Source organism: Diadema antillarum, unplaced genomic scaffold, assembly GCF_040938485.1.
Source record: "Diadema antillarum isolate AM-2024a unplaced genomic scaffold, OU_Dant_1.0 seq00000611_RagTag, whole genome shotgun sequence".
Lineage (NCBI taxonomy): Eukaryota > Metazoa > Echinodermata > Echinoidea > Diadematoida > Diadematidae > Diadema > Diadema antillarum.
This window is the reverse complement of record NW_027271536.1, coordinates 146,279-167,776: the sequence shown is the minus strand read 5'-3', so window position 1 is coordinate 167,776 and position 21,498 is coordinate 146,279. Positions and strand designations below refer to the sequence as shown.

The 21,498-nt window shown below is 39.4% G+C and overlaps 1 protein-coding gene across 1 annotated transcript in view; it reads left to right on the top strand.

Annotated features, from left to right (window-relative positions):
- Positions 1-964: 964 nt before the first annotated feature.
- Positions 965-21,498, top strand: part of LOC139735942 (disco-interacting protein 2 homolog C-like) — a 166,561-nt gene continuing 146,027 nt past the window's right edge. The window contains exon 1 of the mRNA XM_071646695.1: positions 965-1,215. Coding sequence (XP_071502796.1) covers positions 1,125-1,215 — 91 coding nt within the window. The 5' untranslated portion in view covers positions 965-1,124. The remainder of the gene's footprint in view (positions 1,216-21,498) is intronic.

The window sequence follows — 21,498 nt, the reverse complement described above, 5'->3', positions numbered from 1 at the left end:
GAAAGGGCGAAGGAGTACAACGTACAGCAAAAGTGTCAGAAAGATGGAGAAATGTGAAAATCAAAGAGAAACATGGATCATGAGGAATAAATTTTATTTGAAATGCACATTTTTCTGGGGCCTCCCCTTCATCAGTGATGGCAAGTGCTTATAAATGAAACCCAAATATGACAGATGGATTGAGGAAATGCAGCAATATCAGTAGAACACATCAGCAAAATTTGAGGAAAATCAGACAAGTCATTAAAAAAAAAAAAAATCATGAATTTTTTAAAGTTTTGGTGCTGCCATTGCTGAACAAGAAGACTACTGCAGTCCATGATGTCATGTATAAAGATATAATGAAAATATAAGGAGAAAATGACAAAATTTCATTTTTTCTTAATTATAAGGCACACATTCCCTTCACTTGTTATTGACATAAGTTAAGGATGAGAATCCTCCTGCTTTCTGTAAGAGGTAAGTCGAGAGCTCTTTCATTATGCCAGAAAAGTGAAAATATGTTGAATTTTCTTTGAATTTTCTTGATATCGTTGTCCATTATTGACTTTCACTAAATGTTGTAGTCTCCTCATCCAGCGATAGCTGCACTAAATCACTAGAATTTCCTAATTTTTCAACGGACTGTCGAACTTTCCTCAAACTTTGCTTTCTACCGATATTGCTGCATTCCCTCAATTCACAAGTTATATTTTTGTAATTAGCATTCTCTAATCTTTTGGCACAGTCGTAAATAAAAATGTTCGTGAGATAAAAGCGCACAATAAACAAACCGCGCGCCGTCTGTAAAATTGTGAAGCGAGCTCGTATGTGCCATCGCAATGCAATGCATAAGCACAGCAGGGAACGCGCGTACAACGAGCGAGCGAGATGTGCATGCTTTGCATGCACGTACTGTGCCGTGCTCAAGTGTGTGTGTGTATTATGTGAGATGAAGCATCGCATTTGTTGTGTGTAATAACCATTGTACCAGTGTGCGCAAAGGGTTCTGCTGGGCGTACATCAAATTGAATGATAAAATCGTTGATTTCCTCATTGGATTTCTTTGGATATTTTTTTCGTGTACTCCATTAATTCACGTCTACGGAATTTTGGCATTTTCACTATCACGGTGGACCGCCAAAATGGCCGAGAGGGGCATGGACGTTTCCCAGTTTCAAATACCAGCCCACGTTCAGGTGTCGCTAGCTGAACTGGAACAGGAGTTGGCCGAAGGTAAGGGCCCAGTGTACCAGCGTCGCAGTCGAATAGCCAGCGCTGCGCTTCAGGCGCTGTATCTTGTTTCGCAGCTAGAATTTTGTTGTTTAATTTATGTCGTTATATCCCTCTTGTTCCTTTGTTACTCTTGTTATGTTAAGATACATGCACTTACTGTAAGATCTTTGTGCAATTTCTCAAATTTCGACTGTAGCATAGTGACTAGTGTATTATCGTGCTAGATTCTGTCAAAACAAAAGTTGATTCTGTTGCATTTCCTGATCCTGTGCTGTGGCCTATCGATGACGATGTATCACACCAAGCTATTCACTATAGCAATCTACAAAACAATGTAGTTAGTTTTTGTTTTTTGTTCTTTACAGCATACAATGGTATAGAGTTCTATAGACAGATAAGATAGTACATGTAAATTACCTGATTTTGGCAATCCATGGCTTTTTTTTTTTTTGAGCAATGCACAGTTATGACCTCAAAACAACACCTCTTGTTCATTTTCAGTTTATGGGATTCTCCCTCGGATCATGTTTCAACTTTCCCATAGTACTATTAGTAGATCTATGCAACTCTCCTCCTTTTTTGTCCATAAATAGTGAAATTGATTATTGCCATACAGTACACCATAAACATTGCATTGCCAAATGAATATGGGAATTGCATTTCAGAGTATCAATACATTACAGGTCGACTAGGTCTGGCCTACTTATGGCTCGCTACTACCCTTATCTATGATTTGTATGTGCGTGTGTGTGTGTGTGTGTGTGTGTGTGTGTTTGGCTGAAAATTAATCATTGTAAAATCATTGTCACAGTATTAAAGGTGGCTGTCATCTCTTTCGCATGATGTACATGGATAGATGTACAGGAGTTGACTTTGCTGTTGTTTTCTTCTGATGTACAGAAAAGAAGTGGTTCTAATGGGGGGGGGGGCAGGGCTACATTTTATGGTAGCAAATATGCAATGTACATGTCATGTGTATCTTCTCCAGAGTGACACACACACACACACACACACAAACAAAAATAATAAGGTAAAGGTAGAAGTAGAACCGACTGAAGAGAGAGGGAGAGAAAAAAAGAATATGAGCTGCAAAAGAGAAAAATATGGAGTTCATGCTGTTTAATCTTGGATTTGATGGGTACATGTCTGTGTGACGTTTTCAGACCACATTGTGCAGTCCAAGATATCACTGATTTATGACAATATAAAGGGCATGAAAAGTGTGCATGTCTCCATGTTTACATGTCTGGTTATTATTTTGCATTTGCATGTAGCTCATTCTCATCTTGTCTTTGCTTTAATTATAATGAAAAGAGTATAAAATGAGTTAACACTGTAACAGGACTAGGAAACGACAAATTGTATTTTCCTATTCATTAACAATGCAAATATTTTGTTGATCTTTAATGTTCTTTTTTGTATGAAAAGCATTAAGCTGCTGTTTTGTTTTGTTTGGTTTAGTTTTTAATTGTGATGCACATGGCAAGATCAGGCTATGCAGTTATGTTAATACCTATTGTATCTTGTACATGTTATACACTGTAATCACTGTTTGCCCCATTTTTCTCTCTTTCTCTTCTTTCTTTAAAACAACAACCAAATCACTGTGTATCTAGCACATGAATTCATTCAAAATTGGAAATCACGATTTCTTTTTTTTCAGATCTCAAATTTCTGTCATTTAGGGCTTTCAATGTAGTGGATCTACATATGTACACTGTACCCCACAATAAATGTAAATACTGTACATACAATGTAATAAAAATTACTTTCTGTTTCATGTACAGTACATTCCCGCATACTATCCACTAATTTGGTCTTGGACTATTCTTAGCAATTGTGCAATTATGTCCATGTCTGCATTTCATAACATATTTTGTATACTAACATACTAACATATTTTGTATACCTTTGAATACCATTCAATAACTTTTTAGGGGGTGGATTTTGCATGCCTCGTAAAGGTTACACACTGTAAACACTAATTTGTTGATGCTGTGGATGAGTAAAAGATATGGAATGCCAACTGATTCATTTTCACTTGTGATGAAACCACTCACTGTAACATGCTATTGTCTAAAATAAAAGATAAGAGGAAATGTGTGAGTACATGTGTAGATCAGATTTGCATGAGTGAACAGAGGATTCTTCCATTAATAGACAATAAGGTGAATGATGAGATTATGGGTTTAGCTACATGTACCTTTCTTTGGTATACTCGATAGCTACTACAGTATATGCAGCTTCTTTTGGCTGGCTGGCTGTATTTCTGACCAAAGATCCCTATTCAAACCTCTCTCCAAATTTATGAGCAGCTGAGAATAAGTGTAAATTTATGATAGTGCTGAAAGGAAATTGTGTAGGGGTAGCCTTGATTCGTGTAATCCCAATCCTGTGTAGTGTGGCTGCATGTATACACCTGTACATTGTAGCTTCTTTTTCCAATTTCTTTGCTTGAGTGTTATGTTAGCTTTAAGTGTTGAAATGGAGATTTGTGTTTCAACTAAATATTGGGACTACAAAGATGTACATTTATAAAGTACTTTTGAGTGTTGAATAGAACTACAAAGTACGAGAAACTCTTCATTCATGTTTCCATCATGAATACAATTGTAATTAACAAAAGTATCCATTGTACATGTACAGTCTGGACAGCATAGGATATGCAGGGTACAGATAATCACCTTCCAGCAGCCAGTGCCTTCAGATATTACTTCTTGTGCACCAGACAAACAGCAGACATTACACATACACAGGAGAAAGTAAGGGCTTTGTTACATATGATAACCTGTCTGGATGGTACTTCACAAGTATCACAGGCTCAAATCAGCGCAGACCTAGAAAGGAAGCCCGACTTCCATCGAGGGAAGGTTGATAATTTCCTCTCTCTCGCACTAGCATGAAGTCCCCAGTGCACAGGGTCGCCCCGGGTGCAGCGCGCGGACATCACACTGTAATGTGCAGGATATCGAGGTTAACCCACTCAGTGCCGAAGACACGGTATGCAAATAAGATGCCGATGGTGATCACAGCTCCATAGGGGAAGGGGAGCCAATCAAAATACGACGGACGGAGTACAATTTGTAGTCCTTGAATTTTGGAAAGGGCTTAAAACTATGGGATATTATTACACAAGATTTGTTTGTGATTTGAACCAGTAAATGGGTAACATATAGTGTGTGGTTCCACGGTACATACAAATTATGCATCCCTGCCTGTGTTTAATTGTCCTTACAGCTGTACATGTATGTCTCAGACATTCACAATAGCTTGTAGCACCAGATGATGCGATATCAACCTGCCTACATTGTACATTGTACCTAGATGTAACAGAGACTCCAACTCTCCCGTTTTCGACGGGAGATCTCCCGCCGAAAGCCCATTTTTGCAAAATCTCCCGTTCTCCCGTTTGAGATTTGATTTCTCCCGCCCTGGCTCTGTGTCTCCCGGTGGAAAGGATTTCTTACTTATTTCTATTGTATGTTGAAAAAATAAGCCTTAGATAGCACCAGAGAACACCTAGAACCCAAGGAACTTCGCGCCTCGCATACATCAACTTAGAGTCTCCCGTTTGCTAGGGGTTTCGGGCGGGAGAATCTCCAGATCAGAAGGTGCTTGGGGTTGGAGTCTCTGATGTAAACTTATCTACACTCTGTGTATTATAATGCTCATATTTTGCTATTCTTCCATCTTTCTTCCTTTTTTTTTTTTTTAGCCCACTGACACCTGAACATGATAGCTGTTCAAGTAAGGCGCATCTGGTAAACTAGGGACTGCGAGCGACGGAGAGCGACACTCGGCGACGGGGACATATTGCGAGAACAATGAAGTGCGTCGCAGTATGTTTTTACTCCGTCGCTAAGCGTCGGTCAAAGCACTACGCGCCATCATTTTGATGATACCGCGACGCTTGCCGACGCTTGCTGACACTTGCCGACACCCTCAAAAGAAGCTGTTGATTTTGCGTGACCTCCGCTCACGCAAGTGTTCGTTTTAATAGTGCCGACGTTTCGGGACATGGCGCTTGAGATGTAGCGAGATTTCTGAATGGTCACGGCCAGTGCTTAAATTGAATAGCGAGCGACGTGTCCAGACGCACCTCTCCTGATTACAAATGATGCTCGTGATAGCCCGACGATGAGCGACGTGTCCCGACGCTTTCCTTTGTCTCAACATTGGTTATGAGTTGATTTGCGTTTCGTTTGGCTATAAGATGGTGAAAAGAAAACGTAATTATGGGGTGTGATCTCACTGAACGGGGAACACTTTGAAAGTAGCGATCGAAGAGGGTTTATGAAAACACATGTAGGTCTACACTCATACGCGAATGTATGCCTTAATTAGGCAGCTCCATACAGGTAAAATTTTGCATGCATGAGGTGAGACCTTTTTTTATCTGTCAAGTGACTCAAGAACTAAATACAGTGTATTACGAAGTCGTCCTATTTCTCCCGTAGGAAAAATTCAGATGTTTGCCGTTACTTTTGGAAATGAACAGCGGCAACAATCGGCTCCGCAAGATGCTAAAATTAATGTCAGATGTTTCATTTTAATTTTGGAAATGAATAATGGTAATATTCGTATGGTACTAAAACGTCGGATGTTTGTTTATACTTTTGGAAATGAATAACGGTAAGATTCAGCTCCATACGGTGCTAAAATTGATGTCAGATATTTGATTTTGCGATCGGAAATGCATAAGGATAACATTAGGCTCCGGAAGATGCTGAAATAAATGTCGACTGTTTGCTTTGACTTTCGGAAATGATTAATAATAATATTCAACTCCGTAAGATGATAAAATAAACGCCGCATGTTTGCTTTTACTTTCGAAAGTAAATAGCAACATTCGGCTCCAGAAGATGCTAAAATAACTATCACATGATTGCTTTTACGTTCGGAAGCGAATAGCAGTAATATTCTGCTCCATACGATGCTAAAATAATTGTCGGATGTCTGCTTTTTATGCCTCCGCCACGAAGTGGTGCCGGAGGCATTATTAAATTTCGAAATGAATAACAGTAACATTGATTCATTAAAATTGATGTTTGATGTTTGCTTTGACGTTCGGAAATGAATAACAATTATATTCAACTCCGTATACGATGATAAAATAACTGTCTGATGTTTGCTTTTATGTTTGAAAGTAAATAGCAATAACATTCAGCTCCGGAAGATGCTATAAATGCCGGATGTTTACTTTAACGTTCGAAAGTAAATTAGCGATAACATTCAGCTCTGTAAGATGCTAAAGTAAATGTTGAATGATCCCTTTGACGTTTGGAAATGAATACCAATAATATTCAACTCCGTGTGATGGTGAAATAAATGCCGGATGTTTGCTTTAATGTTCGAAAGTAAATATCAATAATATTCAGCTCCGGAAGATGCTAAAATAAAATGCGAATGTCGAATGATCCCTTTGACGTTCGGAAATGAATAACAATAATATTCAATTCCGTACTATGATCAAATGAATGTCGGATGTTTGCTTTTACTTTCGAAAGTAAATATCAATGACATTCGGCTCTGGAAGATGCTGAAATAAATGTCAGATGATTGCTTTTACGTTCGGAAGTGAATAGAAGTAACATTCTGCTCCATACGATGCTAAAATGAATGTTGGATATTTGCTTTTACATTTCGAAATGAATAACAGTACATTCAGCTGCGTTTGATGGGAAAGTAAATGTCTGATATCTGCATTGACGTTGAAAATGAACAACAGTAGGCCCTACTATTCGGCTCCGTACGATGCTAAAATAATATTGTCAGATGATTCATTTCACTTTCGGAAGTGGACAGCAGCATTCGGCTCCGTATGATAATGGAATAAATGTCGGATGTTTGCTTTTAAATTTGGAAATGAATACCAGTAATATTCTGCTCCGTACGATGCTAAAATAATAAGAGATTGTTGCTTTTACATTTGGAAACGATTAACGGTATCAATCGGCTCAGTTAGATGCTAAAATAGATAGCGGATGTTTGCTTTCACGTTCGGAAATGAATAAGGATAACATTCAGCTCCCTAAGATGCTAAAATGAATGTCGGTAGTTTGCTTTTACATTTGAAAATGATTAACGGTAACATTCGGCTCCGTAAGGTGCTAAACTACTAGTAAATGTTGCATGATTGCTCTTACAATCGGAAATGAATAACGGTAACTTTCGGCTCTTTATAGTGCTAAAACGTTAATGTCTGTAAATGCTCCCATGCACTTTCTCATTTCAAACGTAAGTTTTGACCACCTAAATAGGCATCAACTTTTAACTAACTAACAGTGTGTGGGATTATTCCGAAGGTGCCTTAGTCTGAAAACTCTTAATCCGGCACGAAAATGTATTTATTCATTTATTTATCTATCTATCTATTTGTTTATTTATTCATTTATCTTTTGAGTTTAACAACGTTGAGAATATCGACCCCCGTTTCGTTTTCGAGTCGACGATTCTTCAAAAAACGAAACTTTTTTCCCCCTTCGTCAATTTGGGATTTACGAGCCTTCGGAATGACTGTAACTTATGTTTATTTTTTTTTTCAGTCGATTAGGGGATGGGGGGGGGGGGCAATTCAGAAAATGAATATAGAAGGGAGTGAAAATCTTGAGGCAAGAAATACAAGTAAGTGAAATTCTCAGTTTGATATCGTTAATTTTTTTTGCGTAATGTTTGTATTCTGGAAAGAGTCATGTACTTATTCCATTGGTTCGTTCCTCCGAATCTTAGCCTTCGGAATAACGAACTTTAAGTAACGAACTGTAACTTTATGTTTTGTTTTGTTTGTTTGTTTTTCAGTCGAGCAGTGGAGGGGGAAGGGTAATTCAGAAAAGAAATATATAGACGGCATCAGGGAAAATTTTGAGGCAAGAAATCAGTTTCTCAGTTTGACATTGTTAATTTCTTTGCGTGGTGGTTATTATTCCAAAGAGTCAGGTATGATGATACTAGGTATACTTATATTCCGATGGTTCGTTCTTCAGTATCCGAAAAACGCAAATTCCATGTTTGTTACTATAGTAATCTGAAAGTGTACTAGGGTTTGTTAATCCGAACATTTTGTGACATTCCGAAGGTTCGTTAATCTGAAAATGGGAAATACGGTTCGTTAATCTGAAAACGAATAACGTGGTCGAAAATTTGTTTTGTTTTCGGATTAGCAGCATTTAGAAAACCAAACCTTCCTTCGTTTTTGAATTGACGAATCTTCAGAACAGCAACACAATTTTGTTGTTGCTTTTATTTTTTTTTTCGAATAACGAGACTTCGGAAATTGCAAACTTTCAAAGTAACGAACAGTTACGATCTTTTGTTAATCATTAAAGCGAGCAGTGGAGGATAATTCAGAAAAGAAATATAGACGGGAGGAATAATCTTTGATTGATGATGATGTTGGTCATGTTTCTGAATGTTTATAGAAAAAGGCTGAGTGATCTGAGTGATGGTGTGATGATAAGTTATTACTATAATGCGAGTGTAAAAGACAGCTTGCTGAACATACTTCTTTCCCTTCCGGCCCATGAATGATGAAAAAAAAAAAATACATACACCTCACAACAAAAAGAACCACGTGCTAGCAACCTTCGTAAAGTTAAATCTAGACGTTCATTACCAGCAAAGGGGAAAAACACAACAGTAACTGAAGCAAAGAGATTGTGTATGCACTCTCTGACATTACGAGAAACTTGACACCCCACCCTTCTCCCCTCCTTGTGGAAAATTTCCACAAAGTTCCACAAAACCAGGTGCCAGACCCAAGGTGCCAGACGAAAGAATGCGCGCACTGGAATAAACCGCGTGTACATAGCCTGGAGATATCGATCGAAGAACTATAGCTCATGAGTTGTCATCGCAAAGATCATGATTCTAATTATAGCCTTTCTTTTGACCGTTAGTAGAAATATCGAACAGTTTATTATTGTGTACTTACTTGAGTATTTTAAATGTTTACTGAACTACAAATTGTATAGGAAGGGATTGATTACTCACAGAAATATACGAAAGGCCTCGTATGCCCACACAAATTCACTACGAGTATGTGATGCAGCCACTAACCGGTTAGACAGCAAAATCCTGACAATTTCACGCTCAAAACTACGTATTACTTTGGAAAGTTTGAAGGAACTTCACCTACGAACTGTGAAGTTATTTGGCTATCAACATTCGTTCGTGTTTTTTTTTTCCTCGTTTAAAAGACATGATTTCTTCGTATGGAACGTAAACTGTTTAGCGAACATCGTTATGGCAGACTTTGTGATATCAGTCAGGGGAAAAGAAACTCGAATAGTTAAGATGTTTAGAATCCAATAAATAACATTAAAAAGCCTGAAAAATAGCACATGACTATGTTTTATAGTAAACAATAACTGAATATACCCAAAAAAAGTTTGCATTGAAAGAAAGATATTATTCAGAGGGGTGAAGGTTCAGATGCGAGTTTCTTCACTTTGTCTCCCTCACAAATTAAATTTGTTAAGATCGCAACTGCTGATCTGTAAATCCACAAACATGTATACATCGCGTACAGTAGCTCAGTACATAAACACGTAGTACTCGAGAATCTTTATAATCGTGCTGCTGGTACACAAGCTGGACGATGCTATTACTAAGGCATACTAATATGTCGTAATGTTTGTTTAGTCAATTTTTTTGCGGACTAGCCAAAATTGAATCAGGGTAGTGATTTGACAACAGGAAGTGAATAAAGACAATCTGAACTTACTCGTTGCCCTATTGTGATGTGGAGCGAGATTTACCTTGCATTTTAAAAGGCGAGTTTTCTTTCTGTTAGAAATCATGTAACTGATCTCTGCAATATTAATGTACGAGTAGGCCCTTTAGCTTCTTACTTAGTCTAAACACGATTTCAGTCGATTTTGCTATTAACAGTTCAAGTTTTTGCGTTTGTAAACGGCATTCACTGGTGCTTGCTTGTTTGCTTGCTTGGTACGTTTCTGTCATGCGGCTGGCAGTTCGTGACTTATGATCTCCACCTCTCTTTTACGGTCAGCAACGATTTGATTAAACAAATTCATAGGGTTCATCAACAAGATGATGCACATCGTGATACAATGCGTATTCAGCACATTGGCGTGGTGGCGTAGAAAATTAATGAACAAGCACTAAGCTTCTTTTTTTTCACGCATCGCACTGTGTCTTGCAAGGAAGGTGTCTCAATGACCTCTACGCCACAGACTTTCAAGTACATTGTACAGAGTAACTTTGATCAAAGAAATAAGGCTTGTCGATTTCAAAACAGAATGTCCACGCCACGCCTCGTGCGAACAAAAGACGGATTAGGAGGCAACTCATTCACTTAACTACCCAGCCCTGTCGCTGCATAGAATTGCACTGCGTCTGGTCGGGCTTACTAGCAATTCCCTAAGAAGAAGGTGACGGGCACTCTCCACAGAACTCTAAAGAAGTTCTGTGGCACTCTCCAGTTTCGGGACAATTTTCACAACAATTTCAGATAATTTGTGACTGAAAAAAACAAAAACAACAATTTTGAGAATGAACTGGATGATGACACATTTGCTCCTGCGATAATTGTTCTTGCATGTATTTTGTGCGTGTGAAAAAGCGTTCGAACTTTGATTCCAGTGTACCGTGGAAACTCGATATAGGCATTGGAGATCCTGATGTAACAAAATAATACCCGATATAACAAACTAATTTCTCCGGTCCCAACGAATTCATGTTCTGTTTTGTATCGTTTATTGCCTACTGATAAAGATTACAAAGAACAAAATATGTCTGTCTCAAAGATCTCGTCATAGCGAGTTGCCACGTGTTGACTTTGTATAATTTTCGCGTGTTGTTCGGTGCTGCAAACTTCGGCGAGGGCCTTTACTCATTGTTTTATTTCCGCTGTTTCTCATACCTCGTTTGGTACGATTTCTTTCGTTTAATGTCACTTTATTCGTTCCCTTTTGTTTCGAAGTACCGGTATGTAAAAATTCTTTCAGGTGTCTCTCTGGTTACTGCACATGCATTTTCGTAACGGCGATTTCTCCAATTTGCTGTAGTGTAGTATTTCGAAGGAAGTTCGCTCCCAGCCTCTTCGGTGTGCTGTGTGATATTTTGTAGTGTTTGTGTTGTTGTCTGAGAGGTTGTTGGTACTTTGTGATTAGTTTGCTTAGGTGTTATCTCGAGTGATGATGGTGGTCGTGTTCCTTAATTTTGATACGAAAAGGGCCAAATGATCTGAGTAATGGTAATGATAATTACTGATGCTGGTGTAAAAGACAGCTTGTTGAGCTACGTGTCCTCCGTCTGATTTCATTTCTCCCTCTTTCACTCTTCTTCTCTTCCCATGAATGATGGAAAAAATACATACACCTCACCTTCGTTAAGTTAAAGCTAAATGTTCATTACCAGCAAAGGGGAAAAAATAAGGGGAAAAACACGAACGGATTGTATGCGTTCGACACCCCCCCCCCCCCCCCCCCCCGGCCCTCGTTGTGGGAAATTTCCAAAGAAGCATGCACCAGACCCCAGGTGCTGGCCAGACGAAAGAATGCGCGCACTGGAATTCTGGTTGTAAACAACGTGTAAATAGCCTGGAAGTTAAATCGATGGAAGAACTAGCTCGTGATCTCATGATTCTACGCTACACACCATGGTTCTATAGCCTTTCTTTTTGGCCCATAGTAGAAATATCGAACAGTTGTCTGTATAGTGTATTAAATCAGGCATTTCAAATCTTCACTGAAATATAAAAAGGGATTTGCTAATCACTGGATTCAAAAATATTTCTTCGTATCGAACGTAAACTGTTTACCGTTATTAAGCACAGCTACTACGGCGCATTCGATCCATGGATCCGAACTTGCAGTATACAAACCTCAAAGAAGCCAGAAGCACATAGAGCCTTCCTTTGAACTTGAAAGTAAAACCACGTGTTTCGCACACTGGCACGTCCAAACACAGCGTGGCATTTAGCGATAATTATTGTTATCGCAGACTTTCTGATTTCAGTCATGACAGAGGAAAAGAAACTGGATTCACGTACTTCGGAAAATGATGTTTAAAATCCAATAAATTGAAAAATGAAAAAGCCTGAAAACAACACATGTCTATGTTTTCTCGTAAACAATAATTGAAAACATCCTTAGAAAGTCTTGCATTCTCTCACACAAAGAGGTCTCTTGAGAAGATGAAAGCATTCCCCGTCCCCCGTAAGGCAGGGTTACAGTTCATTATTCCGAAGGTTCGTCATTCCGAAGGATCTTTAAATAGTCCGAAGGTTCGTTATTCCAAAAATGAAATAAGGCTCGTTATTCCGAAGGTTCGTTAATCCGAAAATAAAATAAGGCTCGTTATTCCAAAGGTTCGTTACGGACCCTCTTTCATTTCGGATCAACGAACCTCCGGAATAACGAACCGTATTTAATTTCGGATTAACGATCCTTCCGAATAACGAACCCTATTTCATTTTCGGATAAAGGAGCCTTCGGAATAGCGAACCCTATTTAATTTTCGAATGAACGAACCTTCGAAATAACGAACCTTCGGAATAACGCCACAAAATGTTCCGATTAACAGACCCTTTTTCATTTTCGGATTAACGAACCTCTAGGCATAGGGAATTTGTGTGTTTCGGCATGTTACGACACCGAGATAACAGTCCATGTGAGCACCTCTCCAAGTTTACCGCCAAGGGACTTTGAAAGCTGTCGTGCGTGTCTGTGGGTGTTAAGGTAAGTTAGCAATCGACGCTGAAAATCATCGAAGAGTCCGTCGACGTTCAATCGACGAGGGAATTGCAAACCCAACGGCTGCTTATAAGGTACCACCAAGATAGGAAAGAATGAATTTTATGGAAACAAAAACAAATGAATGAACACGAATGTGAGCACTGGTACCAAGGTATGTTGTGATACACATCGATAATAACATTTTATTGGTGATGCAGTTATGTTCCCTATCTATATACGTTACCTTTTTGTCTTAATACTAGAAGAATGATGATACTGTTGATTCGTGAATGGACAGAGAAAAATAAATCGTGATGAATGAACAGTCACTGATGCCAACATGTGAATGTCCAGACCCCCTTCTTTGATGAACATTCTAAATCGTTTCGTATTTAATCAGTGGGTATATAAAGACGAAATTTAGACGAAAAGTTTAATGACATAGGTTTATACAGAATTTAAAACTGCTGTCATGAATGTGACAGCTATGTAGAGCAGATCTATATCAGCAAGATGATGTTCTCTCTTTGAAAACAATGGTTTTACCAAGAATTACAAACAACGCACCAACGCGTGCTGGAAGATTAAATACTACGTTAGTATGCTTCATGATAATGACTACGATCGGCCTCGTATCTATACTTGCCACTAAATACAACTGTACTTAGTGGGTGCTGTTCGTTATTCATTATAAAGTAAAGAATGGCATTACAAAGTAAAGAAATTCGGCATTTTATATCCTTAACTTTTCCACAGCTGCGCGTGCAGTCACCAGCTGTCCGAAATACTTCCACAATCCCCTTTTCCGTTTCTCTGTCCAGCGTGTAGGCACTCTCTATCTCTTTCTTTCCCTTCTTCCCTTAATTTTTTTTTTTTTTTGCTATATTCCTTTCAATCGTATCCCCCTCAGTTTAGTCATGTCATGTTGTTGTGTCTCTGTTCTTTGTTTTATTTTGTCTTATTTTCTGTATTATGTATTATGTACATGTACTTGTAATTATAAGTATTTTTGAAGATATTTTAGAGTGGTCCACAATCTACAAGCATTGCTTTTTAGTGGACCCCTCAGTTCTCATTTTTTATCCTTAAAACATAACTGTAATTCTAGTATGTGTGCATATCTTTGTAAGTTTGTTGTTATACCATTGACTGTTATACGATACTTTGTAATGTATATATGCTTATGATTCAATTTGAGATTTACTTTGTGTTATGTTTTGTGGAATGAAAAAAAAATGAAAATGAAAATGAGAATGAAATAAATCAAATCAAATCAATTCAAAATTCAGAAGGTTCGCTATTCTGAAGGTTCGTTATTCCGAAGGTTCGTTGATCCGAAACACGCAAATTCCCTATACCTATAGAGGTTCGTTAATCCGAACATTTGTGGCGTTATTCCGGAGATTCGTTAATCCGAAAATAAAATTCGGGAATAACGAACCTTCGGAATAACGAGCTATAACCTACTTAGTAGCACGTAAGGGACTATCACAATTTGCTGAAGGTCTCAAAGAACGCATTTAAGAGAAGAAAACGAATCACGTTTTACTTCCAAATCCGTAGTATTTAGAGTAACTTTACACTTCATTAAGACATTGTAAGATATTGATTAATCTTCTCTTCTTTGTTTGCCAGTACAGTGTAGCGCTTTCTATTCATTAAAAAACAGCCGTCGGAGAGGGAGAGAGAGGGACGCCTCGGGACGCATGATGACACACATTCAAGTAGAAAGCAAAATAAAATGTGATGAAATGTATGCTGTGGCGACGGACATCCAGTCGCTAGTAATCCAGAATGCGTCCGGCATGCAGGCATTCTCTACTTCATTCCGGGTCCACGCATTCTGCCTGCACTGAGAATGCCCTATTGTTACTTCCCTCAGCCTTGTGAATAGAGGCATTCCGTCGTATTCCGAGAATGGGGATTATAAAATCCTCTATTCAAGGCGTCCGGAATGCGTCCGAGAATGCAGACGCGTTACTGAAACCATTCATTCACGAAGAATGATAGCGGCCTCGTGCACCTCTACTATTGGCTTTGACCTTCAAAAGAACGACACGCCGCCCTGTTGCGTTGTGAGAAAGAAAAGTCGCGCCATATTATTATACACGTTTTGTTTCAGTGTGAAAAAAAAAAATGAGTAAAAGTGTCTCTGGAAACGGATTTCTAACACAGAGATTTTGTTTTTGTTCGATTTTTCTGTGTGTTGGTTAGTTTGTTTTTTACGACATAATACTCGTCGCCTAAAAACAGTTGAGTTTCGTACTGCAGTTCGATACATTCGTATTTTTTCTTGCCAGATTGAGACGCCAACCCTGTTGCTAGGAGGTACCTACCAGGTATACCGTCAGGTCTCGACACTAGCGGTGGCCCGGGGCCATCAAAAAACGCATGTCGGGCACCAACATTTCATATCATGAAGATTTTGGTGGACCGATCGGGCCACCAAGAAAAGTCGCATGTTTGCCTTTATACTTTTGGAAATGAACAGCGCTAACAATCGACTCCATAAGATGCTAAAATAAATGTCGGATATTTGTTTTTATTTTCGAGAAATGAATAACGGTAATATTCGACTTTGTATGATACTAAAATTAATGTCGGGTGTTTGCTTATACTTTTGGAAATGAATACAGTAAGATTTAGCTTCCTAAGGTGCTAAAATTTATGTCAGATATTTGATTTTGCAATCGGAAATGAATAAAGATAACATTCGGCTCTGGTAGATGCTGAAATAAATGTCGCATGTTTGCTTTTACGTTCGAAAGTAAATAGCAATAACAGTCAGCTCCGGAAGATGCTAAAATAAATGTCGAATGATCCCTTTGACGTTCGGAAATGAATAGCAATAATATTCAACTCCGTACGACGATGAAATAAATGTCTGATATTTGCTTTTATGTTCGAATCTGTAGCAATAACATTTACCGCCGAAAGATGCTAAAATAGATGTCGGATATTTGTTTTTAATTTTGGGAAATGAATAACGGTAATATCTGACTTTGTATGATACTAAAATAAATGTCGGATGTTTTCTTATACTTTTGGAAATGAATAACGGTAAGATTCAGCTCCGTACGGTGCTAAAATTAATGTCGAGTATTTGATTTGCGTTGGGAAATGAATAAGGATATCATTCGGCTGTGTAAGATGCTGAAATAAATATCGCACGTTTGCTTTGACGTTGGGAAATGAATAATAATGATATTCAACTCCGTACGATGGTAAAATAAATGCCGGATGTTTGCTTTTATGTTCGAAAGTAAATAGCAATAACATCCGGCCCCGGAAGATGCTAAAATAAATGTGGAATGTTTCCTTTAACTTTCGGAAATCAATAACGATAATATTCAACTCCTTACGATAATAAAATAGATGTCTGATGTTTGCTTTTACGTTCGAAAGTAAATAGCAATAACATGCAGCTCCGGAACATGCTAGAATACATGTCGAATAATTTTCATATCTGTAATTTGCCCGTTTGCTTCATGGTTGTGAGGGTAGCTCGTTAGCCACGCTGGTTTGTAATTTCATATACAGCCCTGTCGCTTTAAAAACGCTTTGTAATACATTATAGGTCCTGCAGTATAAGATCAGTAACTTGTAATCATTCGTAGTGACGTAGAATGCGTTTGTATTGTAGCAACAGCACTGATTTTCATATTATTATTCATATCAGTTCAATTCTGTTTGATCCAAATCCGGTTAATTTCACATGATCGGCATTTGATGACAATTTAATATGGAACTGTGCAAAAGTATAGGAGACAACATGCTTAGCAGACGATTCCTCCTTTTGATTCCCCTCTCCCTGTCTCATTCCCTCTCAGCTCACTTTGATCTTTCCTCTCCCCAGCCCACCCGACAAAGAAGAAGTTCGGTACAATACAAAAACAAAAACAAAACTAAACTAAAACTAAAACAAACAAAGGAACATGTGCTAGCTGAATAAATGGGAATGATACCTATGCCCCAGCCAGGCCAAGCTTGTGGAAATTTCCATGAAAGCAGAGTGGATCAATCAATTAGTGTTGCCTGCCAGCAAAGGAATGCGCGTGTGCATTCCTTCACACCCCACCTGTGTTGTAAACCACGTGTAGATATCAATTAGACAGTCTGGCCTGGGAGTGGGAGTGAGCCAGGGACATGTCTCTAGCACTAGTCTTGAGTAAAAGCCCCCTTTGAGATCCTGTAAACGTCATATGATACTGTTTTTTCTTTCTTTTCGCCTAAAAAAAAAAAAAAACATAACGAACAGACCTCACCCCCCTGATATCACAAATGTTCACGTAGCCATGCAAAAGGATTAATTTATCCCTTCTAGGCGAAAACTGAATTAAATGTCCTTTGATAGAAAATTCGAAATCTAGCATGCCTAGATGAAGACTACCTTGGTACCTTCGCAATGTACCAGGGGGGTGTTTCATAAAGCTGTTCGTAAAGTTACGAACGACTTACAAGCGACTGGTGATCAGTTCTTGTGCTGAATTATGAACATTCTGATAAGTAGGCACCCTATATAGCACATCAGAACTGATCACCAGTCGCTTGTAAGTTGTTCGTAACTTTACGAACAGCTTTATGAAACGGGGCCCAGGCCAGCTAGCTAGAGCCACGTCTTCTGTTCGATCGTTGAGCTGAGAGCTAACGAAGGAAGCAAAACGGTGAGCTACAACTAGTAGCGGCATGTATTGTACGTAATGCACCTCACTGGTGAAAGCGTGGGGCTGATCGAATGCATTCTAGAAGACAAAGGCTGTGAACCCTGGCAAATTAATCCTGTTAGTAGTGTTACCGTTAGGTTTTAACAGACAATAGAGAGATTAGACAAAGTCACCCTCATTGTTAATGATGCATTCTCAGTTTCATTCCGGAATGCCCGGCTTATTTCTAGGCCCTGTTAAGCTGAGCATTCCCAGGCGACGGCCGGAATGGGTGTAGAATGCGCGCATTCTCGAGTGCATGCCTGCCTGCGCCACTGAGATAAAAGGTATTCCGAACGCATTCTGGAATACCAACGAGTGGATGTCCGTCGTGCCTTGACAGTAACAAAAGTTGTTGGGACCAGGGCTCGCTGGCCCTGTGAGAGATTTGACTTGCAACTGCAAATAAGTAATACAGTTTTGCCTGAAACTTTGCGTTGAATTAGAAACAAACGCAAATTGGCATTGGATTAGTCAAGGTTGCGTTCGATATTTTCCCTACGAAATCGAGCGTCCGCTTTTGACCGGGGGCCCAGAAGATTTATTCAGCTGAAAAGGGTCACACTTTTTAATGGTCTCATCGTATACGGATGTGGCCAAGGGTCAATAAAATGAATTGCTGGCAAGTCACATCCTGTACCGTAAGCCTAGGGACCACAAAAAGGGACCCCGAAAAATGGATTTATTCAGCCGAAGGGGGTCACGGACAAAAGTTGGTGGCTATTGTTCCTTTGGGTGTACTTATCATGAAAACAGCGATGCCAGCTATTTTATCCTGTACGGGGCCCCAGACAGTAGCCCCAAAGGGCCCCACAAATATGGTGTTATTCAGCTGAAAAGGGTCACGGCTAATTTCTTTTGCAATGGAAGTAGTTCCCATCAGAGATATCCAAAACACCAATGCCAGCTATTTTATCCTGTACGAGGCCCCAGACAGTAGCCCCAAAGGGCCCCACCCCCATAGGCCCTACGTACAAACACACACAAACATTGATTTCATTCAGTTAAAAAGAGTAATGGCTAATTTCTTTTGCAATGGAAGTAGTTCCCATCAGAGATATCCAAAACACCAATGCCAGCTATTTCATCCTGTACGGGGCCCCAGACAGTAGCCCCAAAGTGCCCCACCCCCATAGGCCATACGTACAAACACACACAAACATTGATTTTATTCGTGCAGCTGAGAAGAGTCACGGCTAATTTCTTTTGCAATGGAAGGAGTACCCATCAGAGATATCAAAAACGTCAAAGCCAGCTATCTTATCCAGTAAGGGGCCCCTGACAGTAGTCCCAAAGGAGCCCCCCCCCCCCCCCCCCCCGGCACACACGCACATATAGTTTCATTCAGCTAAAAAGGGTCACGGCTAATTTCTTTTGCAATGGAAGTAGAACCCATCAGAGATATCCAAAATACCAAAGCCAGTTATTTCATCCTGCACGGGGCCCCAGACAGTAGCCCAAAATGCCCCCTCCCCCTCCTCCCCCCCCCCCCCCCCCCACACACACACACACCTTGATTTTATTCAGCTGAAAAGGGTCACGGCTAATTTCTTTTGCAATTTAAGTGGTACTCATCAGAGATATCCAAAACACCAAAGCCAGCTATTATCCTGTACGGGACCCCAGACAGTAGCCCCAAAGTGCCCCCCCCCCCCACACACACACACGCACATTACTTTCATTCAGCTGAAAAGGGTCACGGTTAATTTCTTTTGCAATGGAAGTAGTACCCACCATATCCAAAATACCAAAGCCAGCTATTTTATCCTGCACGAGGCCCCAGTCAGTATAGCCCCAAATTGCTCCCTCCCCCCCCCCCCCCTCCCCCACATACACACATTGATTTTATTCTGCTGAAAAGGGTCATGGCTACTTTCTTTTGCAATCGGAAGTAGTAGGCATACTCATCAGAGATATCCAAAACACTAAAGCTAGTTATTTTATCCTGTACGGGGCCCCACACAGTAGCCCCAAAGTGCACCCCTACACACACACACACACGCACACACACACATTAGTTTCATTCAGCCACAAAGGGTTACGGCTAATTTCTTTTGCAATGGAAGTATAAATAGTACCCATCAGAGATGTCCAAAGCACCAAAGCCAGTTATTTTATCCTGTACGGGGCCCCAGACAGTAGCCCCAAAGTGCCCCCCCCCCCCCTCTCTCCACACACACACACACACACACACACACACATTAGTTTCATTCAGCTGAAAAGGGTCACGGCTAAGTTCTTTTGCAATGGAAGTAGTACCCATCAGAGATATCCAAAATACCAAAGCCAGTTATTTTATCCTGTACGGGGCCCCAGACAGTATAGCCCCAAACACGGGTAATTTCTTTTGCACTGGAAGAAGTACCTATCAGAGATATTCAACACACCAAGGTCAGTTATTTTATTCTGTACAGAGCCCCAGACAGTAGCTCCACAGTGTCCCATCCATTATACATGTACTGTGAATCAGCTGAAAATGGTCTTACAAATTCTTTTGTAACGTAAATATCAGGGCCTACTGAACAATATCACATACACCAAAGCAAGTCATCTTATCCTGTATACGGAGTCCTATAGGTTACAGTAGCAAAACACCAAGAAATTTGCAAAGGAAGCATACTTCTGTATAGTGCACAACCGAGATGACCATACGAAAACCAGTCATTTCATCCTGTACTGGGCCCAGTGCAGAAGCCATAAAGTGCCCCTCCCCCACATAATTATTATGACATCATTTAGCTGAAAAGAGTCATAATTGTTTTTCTTTTACAATCGAAGTAGGCCTTAGTTTACATCATAGATACCCAAAACATCAAAGCCAGTTAGGTTTTCCCAGCCAATTTCGCACTTTTGTCGGTTCATTTGATAGAAGGTTCGAATTCGTAAAATGGGTATTCAAATTGGCTGGTACCATACGTTCATTCAAATTCGCCTTGACTTGCCGAAAAGAGTATTTCAGTCATTAAATTTCGCGAAAGACAGTCAAATTCCAAACGTGTTCATTCAAATTCAAATCATGCTATTTCTGTGTTTCAGATCATTTTAACGGGTTTTTCTATGTGTGTTTTCGTTTCATCTTTAAATTACTGTTAAAAAGCAGTAAAAGTATCATATTTCTTATCTAGTATAACTGGATTTGGTTGTTCTGTAACCAGACTGGTAACGCTCCTTCTCTTTCATATACATGTCATTATAGGCCTATACGTGTACCAGTAATGCAGATTAACTTCATTTTTTATAGTCATGACAGCACAATAGATACAGACATAATACAACTATATCTCTAGAAGACATAGAAAGAATTATTAAAAAAAAAATGAGGATCATAACCTTGACTTCCTGGAACTGACCGACCGCTCGTAATAAAGCGCTCGTAACGGCCAGATAATTTGTGGCTTCTTACTTCTTCGGATTCAAAAAGCACGTTAAAAAAAAATGGTGTCAAAGTCTCTTAAACGAATACGAAAACATGAAAAGCTATGATACTTAAAAAACAATAACTACGATGAAAGAAAATAAGGAAAGAGGTCAAACATGAACATATCTGTTTAATTGACTGCAGAACATGTTAAATTAGATGGCCAGAAATCAATTTGAATGAACGAGCGCAGCATGTGATCACGTGACTATATCATTATGAATTTATGAATGAACGGATAGTGGAATGGTGCTTGTCTTATATATGGATTTCAGTTGAAAAAAGTGTTATTCAGAATAAGGTTTGAGGTAATGTGAATGTTTCAAAATGAATTTGAATGAAGAGATTATGACATTGAACTACCATGTCATCTAGGCGAAATTTTTGCTAAATTTAATTCAACATTAAATAATTCGATTAAAAGAGGTGCGAAATTGGCCCGGATGCAGGGCCTTTGACAGGT